This window comes from Mauremys mutica, chromosome 1 (assembly GCF_020497125.1).
Source record: "Mauremys mutica isolate MM-2020 ecotype Southern chromosome 1, ASM2049712v1, whole genome shotgun sequence".
Lineage (NCBI taxonomy): Eukaryota > Metazoa > Chordata > Testudines > Geoemydidae > Mauremys > Mauremys mutica.
The window spans coordinates 247234892-247259333 of NC_059072.1; the positions used below are offsets into that span (position 1 = coordinate 247234892).

General features: G+C 46.4%; 1 protein-coding gene and 1 long non-coding RNA gene across 2 annotated transcripts in view; one reads left to right on the forward strand and one right to left on the reverse strand.

The window, feature by feature from the left end:
* The window catches only part of NPAS2 (neuronal PAS domain protein 2), a 158410-nt gene that overhangs the window by 117781 nt on the left and 16187 nt on the right, over positions 1-24442 (forward strand). The window contains exons 12-16 of the mRNA XM_045005967.1: positions 1920-1989; positions 2995-3136; positions 6378-6487; positions 6686-6778; positions 23302-23448. Of these exons, the coding sequence (XP_044861902.1) occupies positions 1920-1989; positions 2995-3136; positions 6378-6487; positions 6686-6778; positions 23302-23448 (562 nt within the window). The remainder of the gene's footprint in view (positions 1-1919; positions 1990-2994; positions 3137-6377; positions 6488-6685; positions 6779-23301; positions 23449-24442) is intronic.
* LOC123364140 overlaps positions 1-24442 on the reverse strand; it is a 50274-nt gene that overhangs the window by 14710 nt on the left and 11122 nt on the right. The window lies entirely within an intron of this gene.

Here is a 24442-nt window from a genome sequence, read left to right on the forward strand (position 1 = left end):
TAGGGAAAAGACTTAGTTATATTTGTCACCATTGTAATCAAGTCAGACTCTAGGGACCTAAAAGCACAAGAACATATGGACATTTTAATGATTTCATAAAGTCCCCTTAAGAGTCTTTCACATAACAAAAATGAAATCTGAATTCTGTAGCGAAAATAAGCTTCATTAAACAAATATGATCAGTTTAAGTCTGTCTTCATGCTGCATGTACCATAAGAGAACAAAATTCATTTGTCAGTCAACAAACTCAAAATCAGGGGCCAGATTCTTGGTTGCATTTGGCCCCCTTTTTGCCAATCCTATGATAGAAAGTGGCCATGAAGTATCACATTACAACTACTGGAGAATTGCCTCTTGTGGATGTAACCCACACACCTCCTGGGTGTGGTGTTCTGTCCCATCTACTGGCACCGAGGCCACTTAGAGAGAGAGAGAAAGAGAGAGAGATTAATGAGTTTGCTCTACAGCCTTAGCTAACAGCCATATGGTTTTTAGCTCATGCAGAAGACACTCATGCACTAAGCTCCGGATACCCCAGGTTCAATCCCAACGACTGGGGTCTGTCACTGTTACAAGTGGGGGCTCATCTGGGATTTCAACTGGGAAGTCTCTGAAGCTTGGGATGTGCTTCCTCAGCTAGAGGAAGTATGTAACCCACACACCTCCTGGGTGTGGTGTTCTGTCCCATGTAGTGACAGAGAGAGATTTGCTTTACAACCATATGGCTTTTGGTTCATGCACTAAGATCCAGAGGCCCCAGGTTTGATCCCACCTGCTGACAACTGGGGTCTGTCGGTGTTACATAGGGATCATCCATGCATGGTGTATGGCAAATGTAATGGCAGTAGGCCACCTCTCTAACAGCATCTGACACAAGCGGCAAGGCTGAAGAAAAGAGAGTGAGGCCACAGTATTGATACATTCCAGCTGTTCTTGGCCAGAGGTGACTAGGAGTAGGTTAAAGCAGTTGACCAGCTCGCAAATAGGGGAATTGCAAATTTGGCTTAAAGCTACCTTTCATCCCCATCCCCTCTGCTCAGCTGGAACAGAGAATCAGGACATTCAGCTGTATAAAATAGTACAATACAGCTTATGGATGTTAATGCAGTGTAGGTGACAGGGTATTTCAAGTGTTGCTTTTGAAACAGACCCCAATAAGGAGGAGGCATCACTCCCAGCTTCCTACACAGTGTTAACATAAAGAACAAGAAAATTAAAAAGCTTCAAGCATATTTCAGAGTAAATAAAATTCTGATGTTTTGGGGCCTTAGACAATCACAAGCCACTGAGGTCCTGATTCTGTCCCCTGTTCCAGCCCCAACACCCCACTCCAGGAGCATAAAGAGGTCACAGTAGGCTAGGCAGGAGAAGCATAGGGGAGCTGTAAGTGGCCCGATGCTGCCCAGGCCCCGTAGGATCCAGTGTAAGGGGTGTGCTAGGAGCGATTGTAGCACTCAGTGCAATGGGGTTGTAGGGCTGCAGAGCAGCCCATCGGCAGCCTGCTTAAGAGTGGGGTGGGGTGGAAGTGAGTGATGAAGGTTTATGTGGCAGTGGGGGAACAGGCTTAATTTAACACTTAACTTTCATTTCCTGACATTCTAATATTTGGGTTTTTTAAAGTGTGGAACTTTTGTAAAGAAATTGTAACATTGTTTTGGGTTGGACTCCAACAAAACACACTTTTAGCCTTAATGCTTTTTTAACAAATGTTTTGTTTGTGAATGGATATATAGAGGGGGTTGAGCAGAAACTGAAAATAAAAACACAGTCCTTCAAATCATATGCATTAAATGCGATTTGATTTCATTTATCACATAATGATTTACAATAACATGTAATGTTGCTCCGTTTGTTTAAAATGCATTTTATAAAATAAAATAATGAAATGTTACTCATGTAGAATTACATTTTTCAATTAGTTATGCAGATGTTCGAGTGGAAAGGAGACAAGAACTGGCCTTGGAAGCTGCACCCTCAGAAACACTAAAGGTATAACCAGATATGTTTTTCATAAACGTGCAGTAATTGTGACCCATTCTTGTGTTAACATTTCCAAAGATCTAGTAGCAATGCTGATCTAGACATATTACCTGAAGTTTATACTCCAGAATTAATTGAGCTCTTGAACAATTATTTAAGTGAACTGGAGATGAGCATAAAAGGACAAACTTAGAAATCAGAGAGAGTGGTGAAACACAAAGCCTGGGCAGTGGCATTGTAAGCTTTACCATGCTTCCTTGCCAACATGCTACGATTTGACCTAGAGGGACCATTTCTAAGAACAATCATCTTGAGATTGTTTTTCATGCACAAGAATTCTGCATCCTGCATATTAATGCAGAGTGTACAAAAGTTATTTATAAGCAGTACCCTGTCATGATAATACCTGAGTCTTTCACGTAATATATCACAAAAAGCATCTGAAATCTCCCTAGATCAACACATGGTGATACCAATATAAGCCAGTTTTAGGAGGAAAAATTCACTCCTGTGTTGACTTGTCTGCCAAATTGCTGCCTAGAGTGGATCAAAGAGTCACATTTATGACAACCTGAAAAACAGGCTTTAAATGAAATTGCCACCTCATCCTTAACTACACGCTGACATGCATATGTCTGAACCTGTCCAAAACATACTACCTGAAGAACAAAGGGTCGAATTTTGTGCATTGCTGAGTGGTTCTGGGTGTTGTCACTCACCACTGAAGGAAGAAAGAGATTCTGCAACTCAAAGGACTGGATCGAAAATGAATAGGGCAATAGCCTGCAAAGTCTTTCCACAACAATAAAAGCTCATTCATATGCAATTGGAAGGTATAGCAGAAGTAGATGTCATAGACATTCTGGCCCAGGTCCTCTGCTGCTGTAGATTGCAATAGCTCCATGGAAGTCAGTTTATACCAGCTGAAGATCTGACCCTACAAGTACTGTTAGATACATGACAGAACACCATACCCTGTCAGATGTAATATGATGGGTTTTTTTTAAATTTTAGGATGGTGGCTTAGGCTTGAATCCCGAACAGCACTTTAATGCACTTGAAATAGGCATCTCAGTTCTCAACACTAGTCGGACACCCTCTGTATCATCTAGAAGCTCACGCAAATCTTCCAACACACCCACATCTGACCCTGCATGTAAGTGATGTTATTATAGAGCTACTGTATCAATACTTTATTTTAAAATTAGTTAAATTATCCAAAAAAATTGGAGTGTATCATTCCTGGTGGTATAGTAGTTGCTGGTGAGATGCTGAAGATGCTGATGACATGTCCATTAATCCCATCGCCCATGGATGGGTAAGTATTTAATTGAAGGTGGTAAAATGGGCTGATGCAATCATCCATGTCTTTGGAATAAAGGAGGCTAGTTATGAAGCCTGTTGCTGTTGAGTTCTATGGAGATGAAATTTACAGTTGCTAGGCACAGTTCCAAGCTATAATATTATACTGTGTTGTCCTGGAAGTTAGTAAGGTCGTCAGCTGGAAAGTTCTGAAACTCAAGGCTAAATTCAGAAGTCATGCATACGGTTTTAGTAAAGCCCAGTGGTTTTCAACCTATTTACTATTGTGGTCACATGTGGCCTACAATGTGTTATGTGGGTCGCATCCAATACTACCTGTATAGCCCTTAGGATGTCACATGGGCCGCAGCTGTGTGCTGATTGGGCCACAAGCAGCACACGAGCCACAGGTTCAGAACCACTGGTACAGCCAAATGCACGGTGATACACGTGGGAACAAAGAATGCAGGTCACACTGACAAGGTGGGGGACTGCTTTCTCGAAGCCATGACTCTGAAAGGATTTAAGGGTCATGATCGCTATCAAACTGAATACAAACTCCCAGTGCAAGGCTGTGGCTGAGAGCGTTAATACAGTTTTTGGAAGTACAACTGGAGTTCTGAGTAGGAGTAGGGAGGTGGTATTACCTCTGCATAAGGCATTGGTGAGACCATTACTCCATTACTGTGTCCAGGTGTGGTGTCTGCACTTCGAAAAAGAATGTTGAAAAGTTGGGAGAGGTTCAGAAAAGAGCTACAAGAACGATTGACGGTCTGGAAAACATCCCTTACAGAGGGAGACTTTAAAAGCTCAATCTGTTTAGCTTGTCAAAGAGAAACTAATAAGAAGTGAATTGATCATGGGGTGTGAGTACCTATAGGGGAAGAACAGTTCTGATAGAAGGCTCTTTAATCTAGCAGGACAAAGGTATAATGAGCTCTAACGACAGGAAGTTAGAGCTAAATAAATATAGACTAGAAATAAAGTACAGATTTTTGTTAAGGTAATCAACCATTGAAACAACTGACTGAGGCATGTGGTGTATTCACCATCACTTGAAGTCTTTAAATCTAGATTGGCTATCTTTCTAAAAAATGATGCTCTAGCTCCAACAGAAGTTATGGGCTTGATGCGGGAATTATTAGATGAAATTCAATCACCTGTGTTATGCAGGAGGTCAAACTAAAGGATCATAATGTTCCCTCCTGACCTTAAAATCTATGAAGTGGTGTAAGTTAGACTCTCATACATGCACTCAGACCCAGGACCGGCTCCAGCGTTTTTGCCACCCCAAGTGACAGGGGGGAAAAAAAAAAAAAGGAAAACCCGATTGAGCTTCCGCTGAAGTGCCACCGAAGAGGAAGAGATGGAGTGAAGGACCCACCTCCGAATTGCCACCGAAGACCTGGATGTGCCACCCCAACAACTGACGGACTGCCGCCCCTTTCTATTGGCCGCTCCAGGCACCTGCTTCCTTCGCTGGTGCCTGGAGCCGGCCTTGCTCAGACCCCATACCTGCACACACTTATGTATCCCATAAACTCCTGAGGCAGAACCCAAGTGGTGGCACAAAGGTGCCTTTAAATGCTAGGTTTGTGTTCTCCAGATTTGAGAGCATCATTTAGAGCAGGGGTTCCCTAACTGTCGGCCATGGACCAAAGGTGGGCCACGACATAGTCCCAGGTGCCCCCCTAAACTGTATATATTGGTGGACTGGAGGCCAGTGATGGCCCCCACCCAGGGCTGGAGGAGCTCAGCACCTTCGGTGGGTGGCAGAGGGCAAAACAGAGCCGTTGGGTGATGGGTGCAAGGTGAGGAGAAGGGGCTGGCCCTGAGAGGCAGCAGCTCCCAGGGCAGCTGGAGGAGGCTGGATGGTTCGTGGCCATTCCTGCTCCGAGACACTGCACCCCATGATCCGTGGCTGTTAGGCCCCTTGGAGTATTGGCCCTGTGCCAACCCCCATCCCCACAAGACCAGGGCACGGGAGTGTTGCTGTGTTTCCGCCTGGACAACGCTCTGATCTGGATTGTGAGGTGATGGCCGGGCCTGGCCCGAGCGCCTGCCTTTGCCTGGCACTGGTGGCCCCCGAGCCTTTCCCTCATTCCCAGGCAGGGAGTGTCTGTGCGAGCACCTGCCTTGCCCCTTCACCCTCTCGCTGGCTCTGGCCCCTGCTGAGGCGAGGGGCCTTGTATGACCCGCGGTGCCCCTCTCCCTGCCAGATGCATGTTAACAGTGGCACAGTGTGTATTGCAGCTGCACAGGTGGGCCTCAGGGAAAAAAGTTGGATAACTCCTGAGTTAGAGCAGCATCAGGCCACTCTGACTTAGGTCAGCAGTAACAGCCCATGGGTGACGTTCTGATGGCCCAGGATCACTGGAGCTGAAGGCCCTTTAGCTGTGCCCCTGACACACCTGGTAAACAACCTCCTGCCATGTGGGCTGGAACAGAGTGCCATAGAACCAGCTATGTGAATTCTACTCCAGCCAGAGATTCACCTAGGAAAGAGGAACCCTCACCTGCCCTTTTGGGACACCTTTTTGGACCCTTTGCTGCACTGGATGGAGCACAGGCTGAGTCTGGTCCAGTATATACCTTAACATTTGTGTGGATCCTCATTATCAGCTGTCAACTGTCTTTGGAGTCATTGGTTCCCCTTGACTCCAGCTGGAGTTTGATCAGACCCTATATTCATGGGCAGTGGGTATAACCGTCTGTGGCTGCCGGAGCCCCGGTTGTGGAGTTTTGGGGGGAAGTTTTTTATGTATTATGCCCCATGCAGGTTCCAGGGCGGCCGAGGAAGCGGTATGTGGTATCCAGCTTCCCACGTTCATCACTAATCTCCCTGGACTCTGGCCGAGGGGGTCAGGGTGCTTGGGCCTCCAGCCGGCCTGGGGCTCCTCCGGCCGGGGGACGGGGTGCTCGGGGCTCTGGCTGCAGGAGGGGGGAGGTGTGGGCAGAAGGGGCGGAACCAGGGCTAGCCTCCCTGAGCTGGGGCTCCACCTGCCGCCCATACCTATATTATTACTAACCATATCTCATAATTCTAATTGTATATGGTGATTATTCTTAAATATGAAAAAAAAATTCTCTTACAGCCACACCAACAAAACTGATCACAGAGTCTAACGTTCCCTCCTTGCAAAGAACACCCAGCATACAGCAGGATTCATCCATGCAAAGACTCAGTCAACCTGTCACTATTCAGGTAGGTTTACAAATGGGTATCAAAATAAATGGAATTTACAAGGAGGAGTTAGATAAAAAGTCACATGTAAAATATGCCACAGGTTCAATTCAACAAATAAAGAAAGAGCTATGCAAAGGCAATCACATTAGGAGCCGACCTGAGATTTAAAGTAGCCATGCATATGAATAAAGTTTGTTTTATTTTTTTTAAACCTAGGCGTCTTTGCCTTCTCAGCCATCATGTGAGGTTCTCCCACAGCAGCTGCTGGCCCAAGCAGCTTTGCAAAATCAGTCTACATCTATGGCACAGGTTAGTTGGGGGCTTGAAACTGGAATAGGTTACTTAACCATCTCATGATGTTTTCCCACTTCACCAACCAAAACAAGGAATATAGGGACCCTCTCAAGTAATTTTGACCTAAAACTACACAGGCTCTAAAACTTATAGTGGGAATGTCCTCTGGATTCTGAACACATACACAGACACACACTTAAATCTACCAGCTGAGAATCTTTTTAAAAAACAACAAAACATTAATCTCTCTTTTACAAAGACCCTTAATATTTGTTTTGCTCTGATGATGCAGAGAGAACCAGCATCAAAGAAAACACAAATTCAACAAGTCCCATTCCCTGAGTTATGCCATATCAATGGTGATGCAGATGAGGGACTAACTCCTCCATTGGGATCCACCAGCATGGATCCCAGAAGTGGGTTTGGTTTTTGCTCTGAATATCCAACTGGTCTAATAACAATACAGGTTTCCTTTGTACTTGATTAGAAGGAATAAAGAATTTCAATATTGTGTTTTCTCATAACATTGTTTCTGTCCTTCCACAAAAAGAACAGGAGTACTTGTGGCACCTTAGAGACTAAAAAATTTATTGTAGCATAAGCTTTCGTGGGCTACAGCGCACTTCATCGAATGCATCCGATGAAGTGAGCTTTAGCCCACGAAAGCTTATGCTACAATAAATTTGTTAGTCTCTACGGTGCCACAAGTTCTCCTGTTCTTTTTGCTGATACAGACTAACACAGCTACTACTCTGAAACCTGTCCTTCCACAGTTTCCCAGAGATGGAGCCTCTCCTGGCTCTGTCACACACCTCTTCTCCTTCTCAGAAGCATATGTTGTTTCCTTATGGCTTATGCCCAGGAGGCTCTGGAAGACCACTGATTTAAAATAACAAAATCCCATTTCCCCTATAAGTTTAATTTGCCTCCATGACTCCACACCACCAACGTATAGTGAATCAGTAAATAACAACCCAATTTATCAGCTCTTAGCATTAATTTTCTTTTGCAGATGTTCTTCTCTGCTAGTCTCAAATACATTTTTAAACGAATTTATTTAATTTTATTTTTATATAAATTCAAGTATATTTCCGTCTTGACTTTCTGTATTCACATTTCTTCTCTGCCTTCAGAAGTGAATCTAGAGAGGAGATGCCTACTTATTTGTTTCCCTCCAGCCCCAGCTGTCCCACCTCTTCTCACTGGGATCCCAATTCCATTCCTTTCCACTGCAATTCAGAGTATAATCTATTCTGTTCTGTTCAGGTTCTTATACCATGCCCATCACCGTAAAATATCTGAGCACTCTCGAGTCATACCTTAAGCAATTTGACAGACAAATATTTGTTCTCTCATCCTCTCCCCCAGAGCCGTATCTAGGGATTATTGCGCCCGAGGCAAGGGACAGGGGCGGCATGTTTGGCTCTTCGGTGGCGGGTTCCTCTCGGAGGGAAGGACCTGCCGCCGAATTGCCGCCATTCTTCAGCGGCAGGTCCTTCCCTCCGAGAGGGACAGGGGGACCTGCTGCTGAATTTCTGCCAAAGAGCCGGACGTGCCGCCCCTCTCCCTTGCCGACGACCAGTGGCAATTCGGCGGCAGGTCCCTCGGTCCCCTCTCGGAGGGAAGGACTTGCCGCTGAAGGAGAGACTTTCTGCGCCCCTCACCTTCTGCGCCCGAGGCAAGTGCCTCACTCGCCTTGCCCTCATTACGGCACTGCTCTCCCCACAGGAGAAACAGGTGCAGTGGAGTGTCACATTTTGCACTTACTGCTCAAACCCTCTCCTCCTCCTACCTCCACTTTCTCCACATAAGATCTCACCAAGAGAAACCTGACAAAATACAATGTGACCATCTTCCTCCCCTCAGCTTGCCTTGCCTTCCCTTCCTACAACTCTTACCTCTCTTTCCCCTGCCACAGATTGATAGGTCAATTATTGGTTCAGTACCAGAATGCCTATGGACTGGCTGAAGTTTGATTAAGTGGAAGCAAACCTGTCTCAAAACTGTTATCTAGCAGTCATCTTTTGGACAGCTAGGCTCAGCCAATCATTACCGTACCTCTGCAAAAGCCCAAGGGGAAGGACTTCTTCATTCATTAATGCTTTCAGTAAGGGCTGCAAATAGATCATGGCTAAGTTCAGGCTGTTGTCACTTTTACCCTACATAAGAGAGATCTCTAGAAAAAGGTAGCAAGGAGGATTAAGTTACAGAGAACTAAGGCCAATTGATCTTGAATGAGGTTATCCACGTGGGGGTTTAAGGCACTTTAACTTATGCACATTGATTCGCCTTAACTTTTCTTAGTGTCCCCACATTACTGAAGACAATTCCTAAGAGTTAGTTATTTCTTGTCTTCCTGCATTCCTAGAACATTTTACTCTATATCTGTTCTCAGGTAAGGAGTTCCACAAGTTGACTGTGCGCTGCGTGAAGAAGAACTTCCTTTTATTTGTTTTAAACCTGCTGCCTATTAATTTCATTTGGTGACCCCTAGGTCTTGTATTGTACGAAACTATCAGCAATCTTATTTATATCTAGTTCCCTAGTATGGTCTTGATGCACATTAAGGCCAGCTATATTATTCAGTTGTGTCTGTCCCATTAATGACTAGAGATAATTTTTAAATCTTCTGAAGCTGGAGAATGAATGTTCCACAGTTCCGGATTATACAGGCACAGTGAGAAAGATTCTTATAAATTTGCAGTACTCTGGAAGCATTGCTTCCGGAGTACTACAATGACTCTTTCTTGATGGGTACCATCTAATTTAGACCCCATCATTTTGTATATATAGTTGGGATTATATTTTGTCATGTGCATTACTTTGCATTTAACATTGCATTTCATCTGCCATTTTGTTGCCAAGTCACCCAGTTTTGTGAGATCCCTTTGTAACTCTTTGCAGTCAGTTTTGGACTTAACTAGCTTGAGTAATTTTGTATTCTCTGCAAATTTTGCCACCTCACTGTTTAACCCTTTTTCTAGATCATTTATGAATATGTTCAACAGCACTGGTCCCAGTACAGGCCCCTGGGGGACACCACTGCTTACCTCTCTTCATTCTGAAAATGGACCATTTATTCCTAACCTTTGTTTCCTATCTTTTAACTGGAATGCCTGGCAATGCTTTCAGGATCATCTAATGATCCTTAATTTAATTTAATGACAGGCCTTTTGTTATCTTAAGCACCCTGCCTCTGTTTATAAACAAACTCCCTGCCCCAAGGCTGGAAGCTGAGAGCAGCACAGAACTCATCACATTCCACACTCAAGCTCTGTCTGGGGCTAGGAAATGCGCTGTGAGCAGACCTCAGGTATGAAACTCTGGGGGGAGGGAGGGTCAGGAACCACTATGGCTCATGGGTGCTGAGCACCCCCTATTTTTTTCTGTGTGTGCTTGAGCCCCGCAGCACCCACAGACTCAGCACCTATGCCCTTGCAGCACAAGTCTAGTTTACACAAAGGCCCTTTTACATGGTTCTGGCCATGGGTGGCACGTATCATAGGCTGGGGCAGGGGATATACCTCCGCAAACAGCCCAGCATGGCCCCACCCATGCTCCACCAGAAGGTCCCCTCCTGCTTGCCCTTCCCCCTTGGCCCAAACCCAGCCCAGGCAGGCCGGCTACTCCTCTTCAGGGAAGTGGGCTGGGGCTAGGGTGGGCGTGGCTGGGACTTGGGGTGGCTGGGGCCACCCAGTGCTGTGGAGTCCCCTGGCGCTTGCGAAGGGAGTGGGCTGCCTGCCCTGTGCTACGGGGAGGGGAGAGGCTGGAGGGGGGGTACCGCGTGCCACGTGCCTGGCATGCTGGGAGGAGGGGGACTGGTGGCCACGTGGGGGCTCTGGCAGGGGAAGGGGGGCGAGGCTGGCCAGGGGATAGCCTCTCTGAGCCAGCAGATCACCCACTGCCCATGGTTCTGGCACTGTAAAGAGATCTTAAAGTGGATGGAAATTTCATTTGATAATTAGAGTAAAGAAGAACCAGACCATAAGTTTTTGTTGCCTCTAGTAGAGGTGTGACTTCCTGAAACAGACAGGGGTGAGCTGGAGCCGGTTCGCACGAACCAGTTGTTAAATTTAGAAGCGGTTTTAGAACCGCTTGTTAACTGGCTTCCCTGCAAGGGAAGCTTTGATGGGCTCTGGCCGGGAAGCCTGTAATTCCCTGTCCCGGCCGCCGGGGGGCGCTGCGCTGCGGGAGCCATGTGGGCTGCATCCTGGCCCTGTTGCTGCTGCTCCTTGGACTTCTGGCCATGGGGCTCCTGCTGCTGCTGCTGCCTGGTGAGTCCCCGGCTGCGTCCTGCTGCTCCCAGCCGCTCTCCCCGTGTGAGTACTGCCCCCCCCCACCTTCCCTGCCCGCAGCAGTCAGCCCCTGCCTGCAGCCACCCCCCCTGCCCGCAGCCGCCCCCTGCCACAGCCACCCCCTGCCCGCAGCCACCCGCAGCCAGCCCTTGCCCACCCCCTGCCTGCAGCCACCCCTGCCACAGCCACCCGCAGCCAGCCTCTGCCCACAGCAGCCAGCCCCTGCCACAGCCCCTGCCCGTAGCCACCCCCTGCCCGCAGCCGCCCCCTGCCCATAGCCGTCCGCAGCCACCCCCTGCCCGCAGCCGCCCCCTGCCCATAGCCGTCCGCAGCCACCCCCTGCCCGCAGTCACCCAAAGCCAGTCCCTGTCTGCATCACCTGCCCACAGCCAGCCCCTGTTGCAGCCAGCCCGTGTCACACTCCCTGCCTCCAGCTATCCCTGCCCCACGCCCCTGTCTGCAGCCAGCCCCATGTCCATTGGTGCCCTGCAGTTCTCAGGGCAGTAACCCTGCACACCTGTTTCAATGAGGGGGGGCAGGGAGCAGCTGGGACCCACACGTGCACACCCTAGGGTGACCAGACAGCAAGTGTGAAAAATCGGGATGGGGTGAGGGGTAATAGGAGCCTATATAAGAAAAAGATCCAAAAATTGAGACTGTCCCTATAAAATTGGGACATCTGGTCACCCTAGCACACCCCAAGGGAGTGGCGGGGACCCACACATGTGAAAAGGAGCTCATTTCTAGTTCAGCCCCATCTTTTTAAAAAAGAACTTTAGGTAGGGTTAACATACATCTGTATTTTCCTGGACATGTCAGGCTTTTCAGTTCTTAAATCGCTTTTCAGTTCTCAAAAATTCCTCCCAGGAAAATACGGACGTATGGTAACCCTATTGGTACAGAAAATACATGCTGTGGCACATCCCTTAAATCAGAACTTTTTATAGGGAACCGGTTGTTAAGATTTTAGCAGCTCATCACTGCTGAGGAGGTTGTGAAAGCTAGGACTATAACAGCGTTTAAAAGGGAACTGGATAAATTCATGGAGTTTAAGTCCATAAATGGCTATTAGCCAGGATGGGTAAAGGATGGTGTCCCTAGCCTCTGTTTGTCAGAGGGTGGAGATGGATGGCAGGGGAGAGAACATTTGATCATTACCTGTTAGGTTCACTCCCTCTGGGGCACCTGGCATTGGCCTCTGTCGGTAGACAGGATACTGGGCTAGATGGACCTTTGGTCTGACCCAATACAGCCGTTCTTATGTTCTTATGTTCATCAGTAAGACGTAATGTCTTTAAACTGGGACATTAATGAACACAGCTTGTAGGTGATTGCAGTGATTTTAATATACTGTAATTATGCTGTTCATAAAAAATGAATCATTATTAAAATAGTAAAGATACCAATGATTAACACATATTCAATAACGAGAATATGGAAGAAGTCTATAAATATGCTGAAAATAGCTTCCCCCCAAAACTGGCAGAGCCCTTTCCTCTCCCCACCCCCCTCAAACACATATACCTCTTCAGAAGCACCCACTAGCAAAAACAAAAGCCAGCACCTATCAGCAGTGCAAGTAGGCCGGTACGCTCCAGTACGCCGGATCAGCAAGCTATTTATAGCCGGTCCGGTGTACCAGAAAGAGACAGCAGCAGCCCCGCCGGAGGAGAGGGCTGGGGGGCAAGGCTGGGAATTCTGCTCCTTTCCCTGCTGGGAGGGGCAGCAGCGGGGAAAGGAGCAGAACGCCGGCCGCGTCTCCGGAGACTGTACCACCCCCAGCCTTGCCCCCCCCCCAGCCCTGTCCTCCGGCTTGGCTGCTGCTGTGGTACACAGAGGGAGGACGGAGACTCAGCTCCATGGAAGGGCAGGGGGTGGGTCTGGGGGTTCTGCTCCTTTCCCCGCTGCGGTTCCCGGGACAGTCCTGCCCTGAAGTTTCCAGCGCAGCAGGAGGAGGACAGAGCCCCCCTGCCCCAGGTAAATGGGAGAGATGGGGAGAGCGTGGGGGCCCCAGGCTGGGGGCGGGGCGGTGAGGAATCACATGGAGGGTCACGTGGGGAGGTCATGTGCCTCCCTTAGCTGGTGCCCCTGCCCATACTGGTAAGAAATGGATTTTACTTGCACCACTGGCACCTGTGTGCAAGGGTATGTCTACACACCAAAAAAAAACCCAGCGGTAACAAGTCTCAGCCAGGTCAACTGACTCACCCTCTCACTGTGAGGCTAAAAATATCTTTGTAGGTGATTGAACTGGAGCCTGGTGAGACCCAGCAAAGGGGAAGGATCTCAGAGCCCAGGCTCCAACCCAAGCGCCTACACTGCTATTCTTTGCCTGCCAGCACAAGTCCCAGGAGCCAGAGTCAGTTGACCTGGGCTTGGAGACTCACTGTCACAGGGGATTTTTTTGCAGTGTAGATGTACTCTAAATGCTTTGCCTATGACGACTTTATTTTAAACAAATATTTTTGTCCTAGCCTAAATACTGTTTTATGTCTGACCTGCTTGTTAGCCTATATCAAAGAGGTAGCCGTGTTAGTCTGGTTGCATCTGACAAAGTGGGTATTCACCCACGAAAGCTCATGCTGCAAAACGTCTGTTAGTCTATAAGGTGCCACAGGATTCTTTGCTGCTTTTGTTAGCCTATGGTTTTTTAAATTAAATCTAAAACACAATTATGACTGAATGTAGTTTGAATGTAAATGATCATCTTAAAAAACAAAATCCTGTCTATTAACATATTAGTTGATTTGTCTTTTTCACAGTAATGCACTAAAAATCCCACCAAAACACATTAATGAATGAATAATAGTCATTATTGTGTCTGAGAATGCACAGATGTTACTAAAAAGGCAGAAAGAAAGAGTAGAAAGTGTTGCTGTCTTTCATATTAACACAACAAATCGTGAACAAAATGATGATAAGCAGCATCCAGATATCTCACAGATTTTGTCTTTCACATTTTAGCCATATTTGATATTTATTATTGTTTGGAAAACTGGTACTTCGTGATTTTCACTTTTCTGAGTACACCACAGAAATTTAGAATTATTACAGTGAGATGATCAGTAATTTAATCAGGCACTGATATTAGAGTTAGAATAAAAACAATGAGGAGTCTGGTGTCACCTTAGGCCTGGTCTACACTAGGACTTTAATTCGAATTTAGCAGCGTTAATTCGAATTAACCGCTCAACCGTCCACACCAGGAAGCCATTTAATTCGAACTAGAGGGCTCTTTAGTTCGAATTCGGTACTCCACCCCGACAGGTGGAGTAACGCTAAATTCGACATGGCTAGCTCGAATTAGGCTAGGTGTGGATGCAAATCGAACTTAGTAGCTCCGGGAGCTATCCCACAGTGCACCACTCTGTTGACGCTCTGGACAGCAGTCGGAGCTTGGATTCTCTGACCAGCCACACAGGAAATGACCCGGGAAAATTTGAATTCATTTTCCTGTCTGGGCACTTTGAATCTGATGTCCTGGCTGGACATCGGGGCGAGCTCCGCAGCACCTGCAACGATGCAGAGCTCTCCAGCAGAGGAGTCCGGCCAATCCAAGAATAGAAAGAGGTCCCCAGCATGGACAGACCGGGAAGTCCTGGATCTGATCGGTGTGTGGGGCGAGGAGTCTGTGCTGTCGGAGCTGCGCTCCAGCAAGCGGAATGTAAAGATCTTCTAGAAGGTCTCCAAAGCAATGATAGAGAAAGGATACAGCCGGGATGCAATGCAGTGCCGCGTGAAAATCAAGGACCTGAGACAAGGCTACCAAAAAGTCAGAGCGGCAAACGGACGCTCCGGAGCCCGGCCCCAGACATGCCGCTTCTACGAGGCACTGCATGCCATTCTAGGTGGGTCTGCCACCACTGCCCCACCAGTGACCGTGGACTCAGTGGATGGCATAGTGAACCTGGACAGTTCCTCCTCGATGTTCGCCGATGGGGAAGATGAGGAAGGGTCTGTGGAGGACGGCGCAGGCGACAGCGAACACAAAACCGCTTTCCCTGACAGCCAGGATCTCTTCATCACCCTCACAGAGATCCCCTACCAACCCTCCCCGGCCGTTAACCCGGACTCTGAATCAGGGGAAGGATCAGGCGGTAAGTGCTATAAACGTAAACATTTATTTTTTATAAAACAGGTATAAAAAAATAGAAATACTATATATAAAATTTTCAATGAAAAACTATACGAAAAGTAGGTCCACACATATAGGGATTGAACAATAATCCTCCAGGGACAATTCAAGAAAGGTCTCATTTAGGTCCTCGAAAAGCCTCCGCAGGAGGTTCCTGGGGAGAGGTGCCTTGTTGGGTGCTCCGTGGAAGCACACTCTTCCGCGCCAGGACATCCTTATGTAGATGGGAATCATCGCCTCCACAAGCATGGCCGCATATGGTCCTGGTCTCTGCAGGGCTTCCCTTAGCATCCGCTCTTTGTGACTCCGAGGGACCCGCATCAGGGTGATCTCGTTCATGAAATGCTGCATCTAATTAGGGCAATTAGTGTATTGTTACTGTTGTGAATGGTTGACTTTTACTTTGCATAACAATGACCCTCGCTTAACAGCCACGTGTTGTAGGCCACATAGGAAAAGCATACATTGATCTTTCCCGTGCACTGGCGGGAGTGGCTGGAAAAGGGTCAGAGTATATGATTTCCAGATTGCCTTTAGCGGGAGGGCACAGCTATCCATTAACTGATAAGCAGAATGTACTGTAAGGCTTACCAGGACTGTCTGCTAGACGGATTCAGCTGTCTCTCCCCACTTGTCCGCTCTCCTGTGCAATGCCGCAGCCAATGAGAGCGTATTCCGAAATCTCGAACTTGTCCTGAGATCTCGTGAGACTTGTTGCCCTGTATGGTCTTGTTCAGAGAAACTGACTAGACTGTGTTCACTGTTCGCAAACATGTATCTGTTCAAGGAAATCAGTTACTTTTCCCATCACACAGCTTCGGCTCTTTCCCGGACTGCCCCGGTGTCCCCCTCGCAGAGGCTGGCTCAGATTAGGCGGCGAAAGAAAAAGACTAGGGACGAGATGTTTGCGGAACTGATGGCCTGCTCCAGAGCCGAGGCGGCAGAGCAGAGACAGTGGAGGGAGACCCTATGTCAACAGCATCGCACACACATCGAACGGGAGGATAGGTGGCGGCAGGAAGACCAGCAGGCGACTCAAACGCTGCTTGGCCTAATGAGGGAGCAAACGGACACGCTCCGGCGCCTTGTTGATGTTCTGCAGGACCGCAGGCAGGAGGACAGAGCCCCCCTGCAGTGTATCTGCAACCGCCCTCCCCCGCCAAGAAGTCCTGCCCCCCCCTCACCCAAAAGTACAAGATGGAGGGGCGGTAGGGGCCGTGAGAACTGTCACTGCACCACTGCATAGCGCTAATGTACCACACACCTCTCATGCTATACATTTGTAGAAGTCCTTCCTTTACAGGCTCACCCAGTCCCAAATCCGAGTTTCATCCCCCCACTGTGTATTAGATTATTAAAAGCTGTTTGCTGTTATTCACTGTTTCGGTCACATCTTTCGTGTCAGAGGATTTTTTTGTGTATGGGGGGGAGGGGATTTATAATTGCACGGTATAGCCTACATTACTAGGGTACAGACTTGGGGGCATGATCAACTGCAGGGCACACACACACTGCAGTCAGTAGGCACCAGGGTCACTCTGTGTGGTGTATGCTGCCCCGGGTCATTCTGTGATGTGTATGCTTGTCCAGGGTCCTAGCGCCTGCCACCCCCTTAATGTTAAGGCACGCTGCCCTTACCATGCACTTCCACCGTAGCAACGAGCCTCTCCGCTGCCCTGAGCCCCAACAAGAGCCCTCATCCACGGACAGATACTCACCCTTCCCCCACACCCCTCACCCCTTCCTACGCCCAAACCCGCAGCCCACTGCCGTCATCCAAACCCCTATCCAAAGAAGGCACCACTCGCCCCTTCCTGCAAACCCACCCCTTCCTGCAATCCCTCCCCTTCATGCACAACCACTTGCAACCGTCCCCCACCCCAGAGACCTATGTAGGAGCAGGAGGATGTCATTCCTCTATGGAACAAGCGGTCTGTACATCAGTGCACACCGTGCCCAGCACAGTATGCGTCCATGTTTCAACACCTGAACAGAAATGCAAAGTAAAACAAAGATTTATTAATAATGAGTGTAACAATTAATTTGCTTTAAAACGTGCTTTGGAAGTGGGGGAAACTTGGAGAACGGGGTATGTAACCGCAGATCGAAATCGACACATACAGACACAGGCCCAGGGTCAGTTTCTCTTGAAAGCAAGTGGAGAGTCATAGGTTACCCTGCTCTCCGAGGAAACTTGCTTTCAAAGCCTCCCGGATACACAGCGCTTCCCGCTGGGATATTCTCTCGGCACGGGTGTCTGGCTGAGCGTAAACTGCAGCCAGGCGATTTGCCTCAACCTCCCATCCGGACAAAAAGGTCTCGCCCTTGCTCTCACAGAGATTGTGTAGCACACAGCAAGCAGCAATAACTATGGGGATTTTCTTTTCGCTGATGTCCGAGCGAGTCAGTAAGCTCCGCGCCTCCCGGGCATGACTGCTTGGGGCGGCCAAATTTGTAGAGCCGCCCCTGGCTCCGCCATCTCCCCTTGAGACGTCCGAAAGCACACTCCACCACCATTCTGCACTTGCTCAGCCGGTAGTTGAAGAGTTCCTTCTCTCTGTCCAAGGCGCCTGTATAGGGCTTCATGAGCCAGGGCATTAGCGGGTAGGCTGGGTCCCCGAGGATCACTGTAGGCATCTGCACATCCCCAACCGTTAGTTTGTGGTCCGGGAAGAAAGTACCTGCCTGGAGGCGTTTAAACAGACCAGAGTTCCTGAACACACGCGCATCATGAACCTTGCCCGCCCACCCAACGAAGATGTTGGTAAAACGTCCCCTATGGTCTACCAGTGCTTGCAGCACCATTGAAAAGTAGCCCTTTCGGTTAATGTACTCGCTGGCCTGGTGGGCTGGTGCCAGGATAGGGATGTGAGTCCCATCTATAGCCCCACCGCAGTTTGGGAATCCCATCGCGGCGAAGCCATCTATGATGTCCTGGACGTTTCCGAGAGTCACTACCTTTGAGAGAAGTTGCTCAACGATTGCGTGGGCTACTTGAATCACAGCAACCCCCACGGTAGATTTGCCCACGCCAAAGTGGTTCGCTACTGACCGGTAACTCTCTGGCATTGCAAGTTTCCAGAGGACTATGGCCACTCGCTTCTGCACACTCAGGGCTGCTCGCATCCGGGTGTCCTGGCGCTTCAGGGCAGGGGACAGCAAGTCACAGAGTTCAAGGAAAGTGCCCTTACGCATCCTGAAGTTTCGCAGCCACTGTGATTCATCCCAGACCTGCAGCACTATGCGGTCCCACCAGTCCGTGCTTGTTTCCCGGGCCCAGAATCGCCGTTCCACACCATGAACTTGACCCATTGCCACCATGATCTCCACTGCGCGGCGTACCCTGCTTTGTGAGAGGTCTGCGCCACTCTGTGAATTCCTGTCCTCACCGCGCTGCCGGAGCCTCCTCGCCCGATTTCTCAGCAGCTGACTGTGGAAGAGGTGGACGATAAGGTGCGAGGAGTTGACAACGGCCATAAGTGCAGCGATGATCGCAGCGGGCTCCATGCTCGCAGTGCTGTGGCGTCCGCGCTGTAACCGACCAGAGAAGGGCGCGAACAGATTTCCCGCCGGAGCTTTCAGGGAGGGAGGGCGTGATTGACGGTTCAATGACAACAGTTACCCAAAAGCACCCTCGACACATTTTTCCCCCCAGCAGGCATTGGGGGCTCTACCCAGCATTCCAATAGGCAGCGGGGACTGCGGGAACTGTGGGATAGCTTCCCACAGTGCACCGCTTCCAAAGTCGACGCCAGCCCCGTTACTGTGGACTCAGAAATTCGAATTAGTGTATTTACTGTGGATACACAAATTCGACTTCATAAGGTCGAATCCACAAATTCGACTTAAGTAGATTCGAAATAGTCTTGTAATGTAGACAAGGCCTTAAAGATTAACAGATTTATTTGGGCATAAGCTTTCGTGGGTAAAAAACCCACGTCTTCAGATGCATGGAGTAAAATAGTTAGAATAGTATGTGGAATACCTTGAGTTAAGCTCTATCATTTGTTATAAGCTTACAGCTTGTTTCCTAATTAGGAAACAAGAGCTCTTGAGGTAAATATTGTAAGGTACAGATTCAAGGCTGCTCACCTATCCTCTTAGGAAAACAATGGAACCTTTTCCTGGTAGGTGCCATTGCTAGGCTGTAGTATAACTCTGTTTTCTACACTGAATCACAGGATAGCAGAAAGATTAATTGAACAAAAAAAAAGTGTCTCTAAACTTCTGCCTTTAGTGACATATGTTTAACAAACCAGCTAATTGTTTTTGTTTAAATGTGCTAGTAAAAGAAGAAACACAAAGAGGAAAATATGGAATGAAATACTAAAAGTGAATCTAGCTAAATATGAGAACATGCTGATTAAAAATAATGTTGATAATTTATTTCAATCAGAAGCAATGTCTTTTGGCACTTACTTTCTAGAACAAATTTAAAACTAATATCTAGGCATACAAATTATTTATTAGAAAATTATTTGAGGAAAATCACATTTGTTTCCCAAAGCATCTAAAAAAAGTTTATGTGAGTTGGAATGAGTATTTTATAGCCTGGTTAGGCAGTCAGAATGAACCATTTGCCTAAAATTGTTCTTTCTTTCAAAACTGTCTGATAGAAGAGGTGCCTTTCAAGGACTGAGAGGCGTTTCAAGCCTTCGTAATAGAATTCATATGGGGGAACTAGTTTCCACGAGTGAGTTTTAAAAAACAAACCCACCTCAATAGATCCATGGTGGAGCAGGGATTAGCTTTGCCTAATCCAATCATGTACTGCTGGATAGCATAGTTCCACTCCCTAATGGCATAGTACCAAGAGGATCCAGAGAAACATTTGGTCATCTTTGAGCAAGTAGAGTTTCATGCTCTTTTGGAGCCACTTATCTTGTTCCCCAAACAGAGGTTTGCACTCACCCATGAGTCAGGTTAATATTTTCTATTTGGGATAGAATAAGAGTTAGAGCTAGTCCTGCCCTCTAAGGAATTTTGAGTCTGTTTTCGAGCTGAGCAGAGGTGCTGGATTTAATGTGATGGGGCTATTGTTGAAAGGCAAAAATGTTCTGGATACCAATGCCTTAGGGAAAACTCAACTTAACACATGGTTCAATATTTGCCTACCTTCAATTAACACCCTGGGACCAGTCCTGCAAGGCACTGAATACTCCTCACTCTTGCTGAATTCAATGTGGAGACTAGAAATCTCTTACAGCAACTGAAAGTGGGATGTCCCAATATCCCAATTTCTGAGCTCTCCAGGACTGCCAACTAACCTCAACATAGATCATACTAAATGAATATGAGAAGATGGGAGGATTACTGAGGCAAGGAAATCTCTCTGAACAGTGACCTTCGATTTGGTGGAAAGTTACCTCCTCTTCTATATGTGTAAATACAAAGGAAAATCATTTTAAAGTTCTCTTCCCTTCTCCCCTTCAGAAAGTTTACATGGATAATTCGGATGTTTGCTGGAGGGAATATGGGGGAGGAGGTATTTCCCTTCACATATGGAACTGCTTTAAAGCAAAGCAGTTCTGTGAATGAAATCTCAATATCATAGGCTAGATCCTCATCTGGTATATCAGCATAGCTCCACTGAAATCCAATGTGCCATACAGACTCACCAATACCAGACTGCCCCTTGATTCGCTCCCCTCGCCCCTTGGAACTTTAAAGAATTGGTTCTATCAAATGGTCAGGCTCAGTTTGGTTTACTAATCAAAGATGAGGCATCTAAAATCACGGAGCACAAACAGAAAAAGGAGACGCTCATCAATACTGGGGTCCAGTCTCCCACTCGCCTGCCCCAAGCTGTGTTACAATCTATGGATCTTTTATAGACCCCTTTTTTTATCACGTTACAAAATATGGTTAGAAATGTCACCATTGACATCAGTGAATCTGTCTAGACAGTTACGTATTCCATTACCCCTCCCCCCAAATTTCCAGCTACAAAAAAATTAAACAGTTTTGACCTAATTACAATAGAGTTTAGCACAAGTCTTCAGAGAATCATTTTGTTTTGTCCTTTGCACTGGATACATTTTCAAACTTAACATTTTTGACAAGAAGAACAGGAGTACTTGTGGCACCTTAGAGACTAACAAATTTATTTCAGCATAAGCTGAATATCTTCTGTCTGTGTGTTCCATTTTACACATCTGAAGAAGTGAGCTGTAGCCCATGAAAGCTTATGCTGAAATAAATTTGTTAGTCTCTAAGGTGCCACAAGTACTCCTGTTCTTTTTGCAGATACAGACTAACACAGCTGCTACTCTGAAACCTGTCATTTTTGGCAAGATGATTCACGTCCCAATAACAAAAACAATTTGCTATCAATTTCCATTGTTTCTTCCCTAACAATATTTTTAACCTACTCTTCTCTTTTGTGCGGCTTTGGTTAACTTGTTAGTCACACAGCATGACCTAACAAGCATATATGCAGTTTAAAAAACCCCCACCTTCTGCAGTTCTGAAAATTGGTTATTCCCTCAGTTCAAAGCTAAATGTGCCTTTTAGTTCCCTTGATGACTTCCCTTGAGTTGCTGGGAGCTCTTAGGCCTATGTGGCAGCAGCATAGTTCTGTCATTAAGTAGGTGGAATTCAGACATGGTGTGAGCAAGTGCAACACCATTAATTTCAGAGGATCCAGCCACTGACATCTTTTTGCCCAGTAGCACATATCCATTTTAAAAGAACCCACTATCTTAACCTCTAATGTCTTTTGGTCAAAGCAAAGTGTTCTTTGATTGAACCATGGGAATCAAAAGATTCCCCCAGGTAGAACTGCATGTTTCAGAAAGGTGTGAGATACACATTATGGAAAACTTTACTGATTTTAAAATATTACCCTATAGTTTTTTCCAAAATGTTGCTCCTATTTTTAGAACATGAATGAACTCATCTTATAAAGGACACTCAGGAACTGAGCCAGTGCCCACTGAACTCAGTGGCAATCTTTCAGTTGACTTCAATGGGCTTTGGATCCTACCCTAAACACCAGTTAAATATAAGTATTTCTTTGTTATCATATGCTACAATCTTCTGCAATTATTGAATGAGTTCACATTGTACTATGTAACTCTAATATTTGATTATTTACGCTCTTATTGAATCCTACTACTGTGATCTCTGTTTTATATAATATTGAGAATTGCCCTCCTCTATTGAGTTGATGGCAGCTATTAACTTATGTCATGTGTGACAGTAATATAATAAAAACATTAAAATAACTCCAAATACCACTTGTGTATACATACAGAAGGTGTTCACAACTAATGTAACTGGAAATCTCATTATGGTACCAAAAAAATCAATAGAAAAACCTGATATAACACATCATTTCTACTTGAAAAAAATAGGGAACTGTTACTATTATTGTAGCTCATTTGGTGATATATGACACTCCAAACCAAGACCTGCTCTACACCTAAAATTTAGGTCGACCTAGCTATGTTGCTCAAGGGTGTGAAAAATTCACACCCCCTGAGAGACATTGTTGAGCTAACCTAAGCCCCAGTGTAGATATGGCTAGGCTGATGGAAGAATTCTTCCACTGATCTAGTTACCACCTCTTGGGGTAGGGGCGGATTCTTTAGTGATAGAAAAATCCCTTCTGTCGCTGTAGCAAGTTTCTAAACTACAATGCAACAGCAGTGTAGCTGCTGCGCCATAGCCACTGTAGTGTTTGTACTGTAGACATACCCAAAGTGCTCCTAAACTTACTTTTGTGGGATGATGCTATCGTTTAGTGATTGCTCATCAGTGTTATAGGCTGGTACACAGTATTGCACTAATTCCTCATCCGATTAAGACTTTTTGGTGACACAAGTACAAAAGTACCAGCTGATGATTAATAAGATAACAAAGAACCCCCTTCAGGAGGAGATCAATGTAATCGGGTAATATTGAAGAAGCTCTGTCATTTGAACAGATATGCCTGAGATGGAAAATAGAAAAGAAGATTCCATGGTGTCCAGATGTTAGCGTATATAAAAAATATATTTTGACTACATTTTGCAAACAAGAAACCCATATAGAATACAATAGCACAGAGCACAATTCCTACCATAATGACAAGAAAGACACATGGTTGTTTGTTTTCTCTTTTTAAGTTCTCGGCACAATTTAACATGTTCCAGACTATCAAGGAACAGCTGGAACAGCGAACTCGGATCCTGCAGGCCAACATTCGGTGGCAGCAGGAAGAGCTCCATAAAATACAGCAACAGCTCTGCTTGGTCCAGGATTCCAGTATACAGGTGAGTAATGTCAGTGTCATCACAAGAGGCAAACAGATCGTTTTCAGACTCTGTATTTCTTAGTGTGGGCTGTTTTCATTTTATTTTCAGAGTCAAAGAAATCAGAACTTGAGAAAACTAATTCATCTGGATCAGGATATCATTCTGGGAGCCTGTCAGTCACAAAAATCAAGATATGCTAAGGGCTGTCTGTATAGGAGGGCTTGTCCTAGCAGTCACAAGAAGAAATGGAAGGGCTGGTGGTCTTTCAGATTAGTACTCCTTAATGGAGTATTTTATCTACAGAGACTTCAGAATGATCAGTTCTCATCGAAGGGTGTTCAGACTGTGACAATGAAATCACCACTGCTTTGATGGGGTCTTCATTTCACTAGCTTCCATTCACTTTTTGCTTCAAGTTAGAGCTACTAGTCCTCAGTATCAAGTTGAACAGCTCTGCCTACATCCCTTCTCTACTCTTCTGCACTCCAAACCCTGTATATGCTCCACCCACGCTTGTCTCTTTCACTCACTCCCAAATTTGTGACTACTTGCATGCCACCTCCCCCGCTTGGAAGTGCATCACAAATAACATTTGCCAGACACCTTCTCTGGCCTTCAAAAAACTGTGGAAGAAACCCCCGTCCCACAAAATCTTCCATCTGTAAAGTGCACACCCCAATTTGTGTTTACCTTCAGACTGAAGTTTCATTGGATCTGAGAGTCTTATATTTATCTGTATCTACTATACTATATAAACAATACAGTACAACTCATGTATCATTAAGTACTAGTGTGGAGACATCGCCCTGCATCTCAGATTGTTTCTGGAGGAGGAATTACTGCTATCTTCCTGATAATTTAACTAAGAATATTGGGTCAAATCATCCTTGGTATTAGTGTTGCACTGGGGATGAATTTGTCCCACTGTGATTATCATATTGGTAGGATTATGGGCACACAAATCCCAAACTCACATCACAAAATCAGCTAATAGCCAAGTAGCATTGTAAAC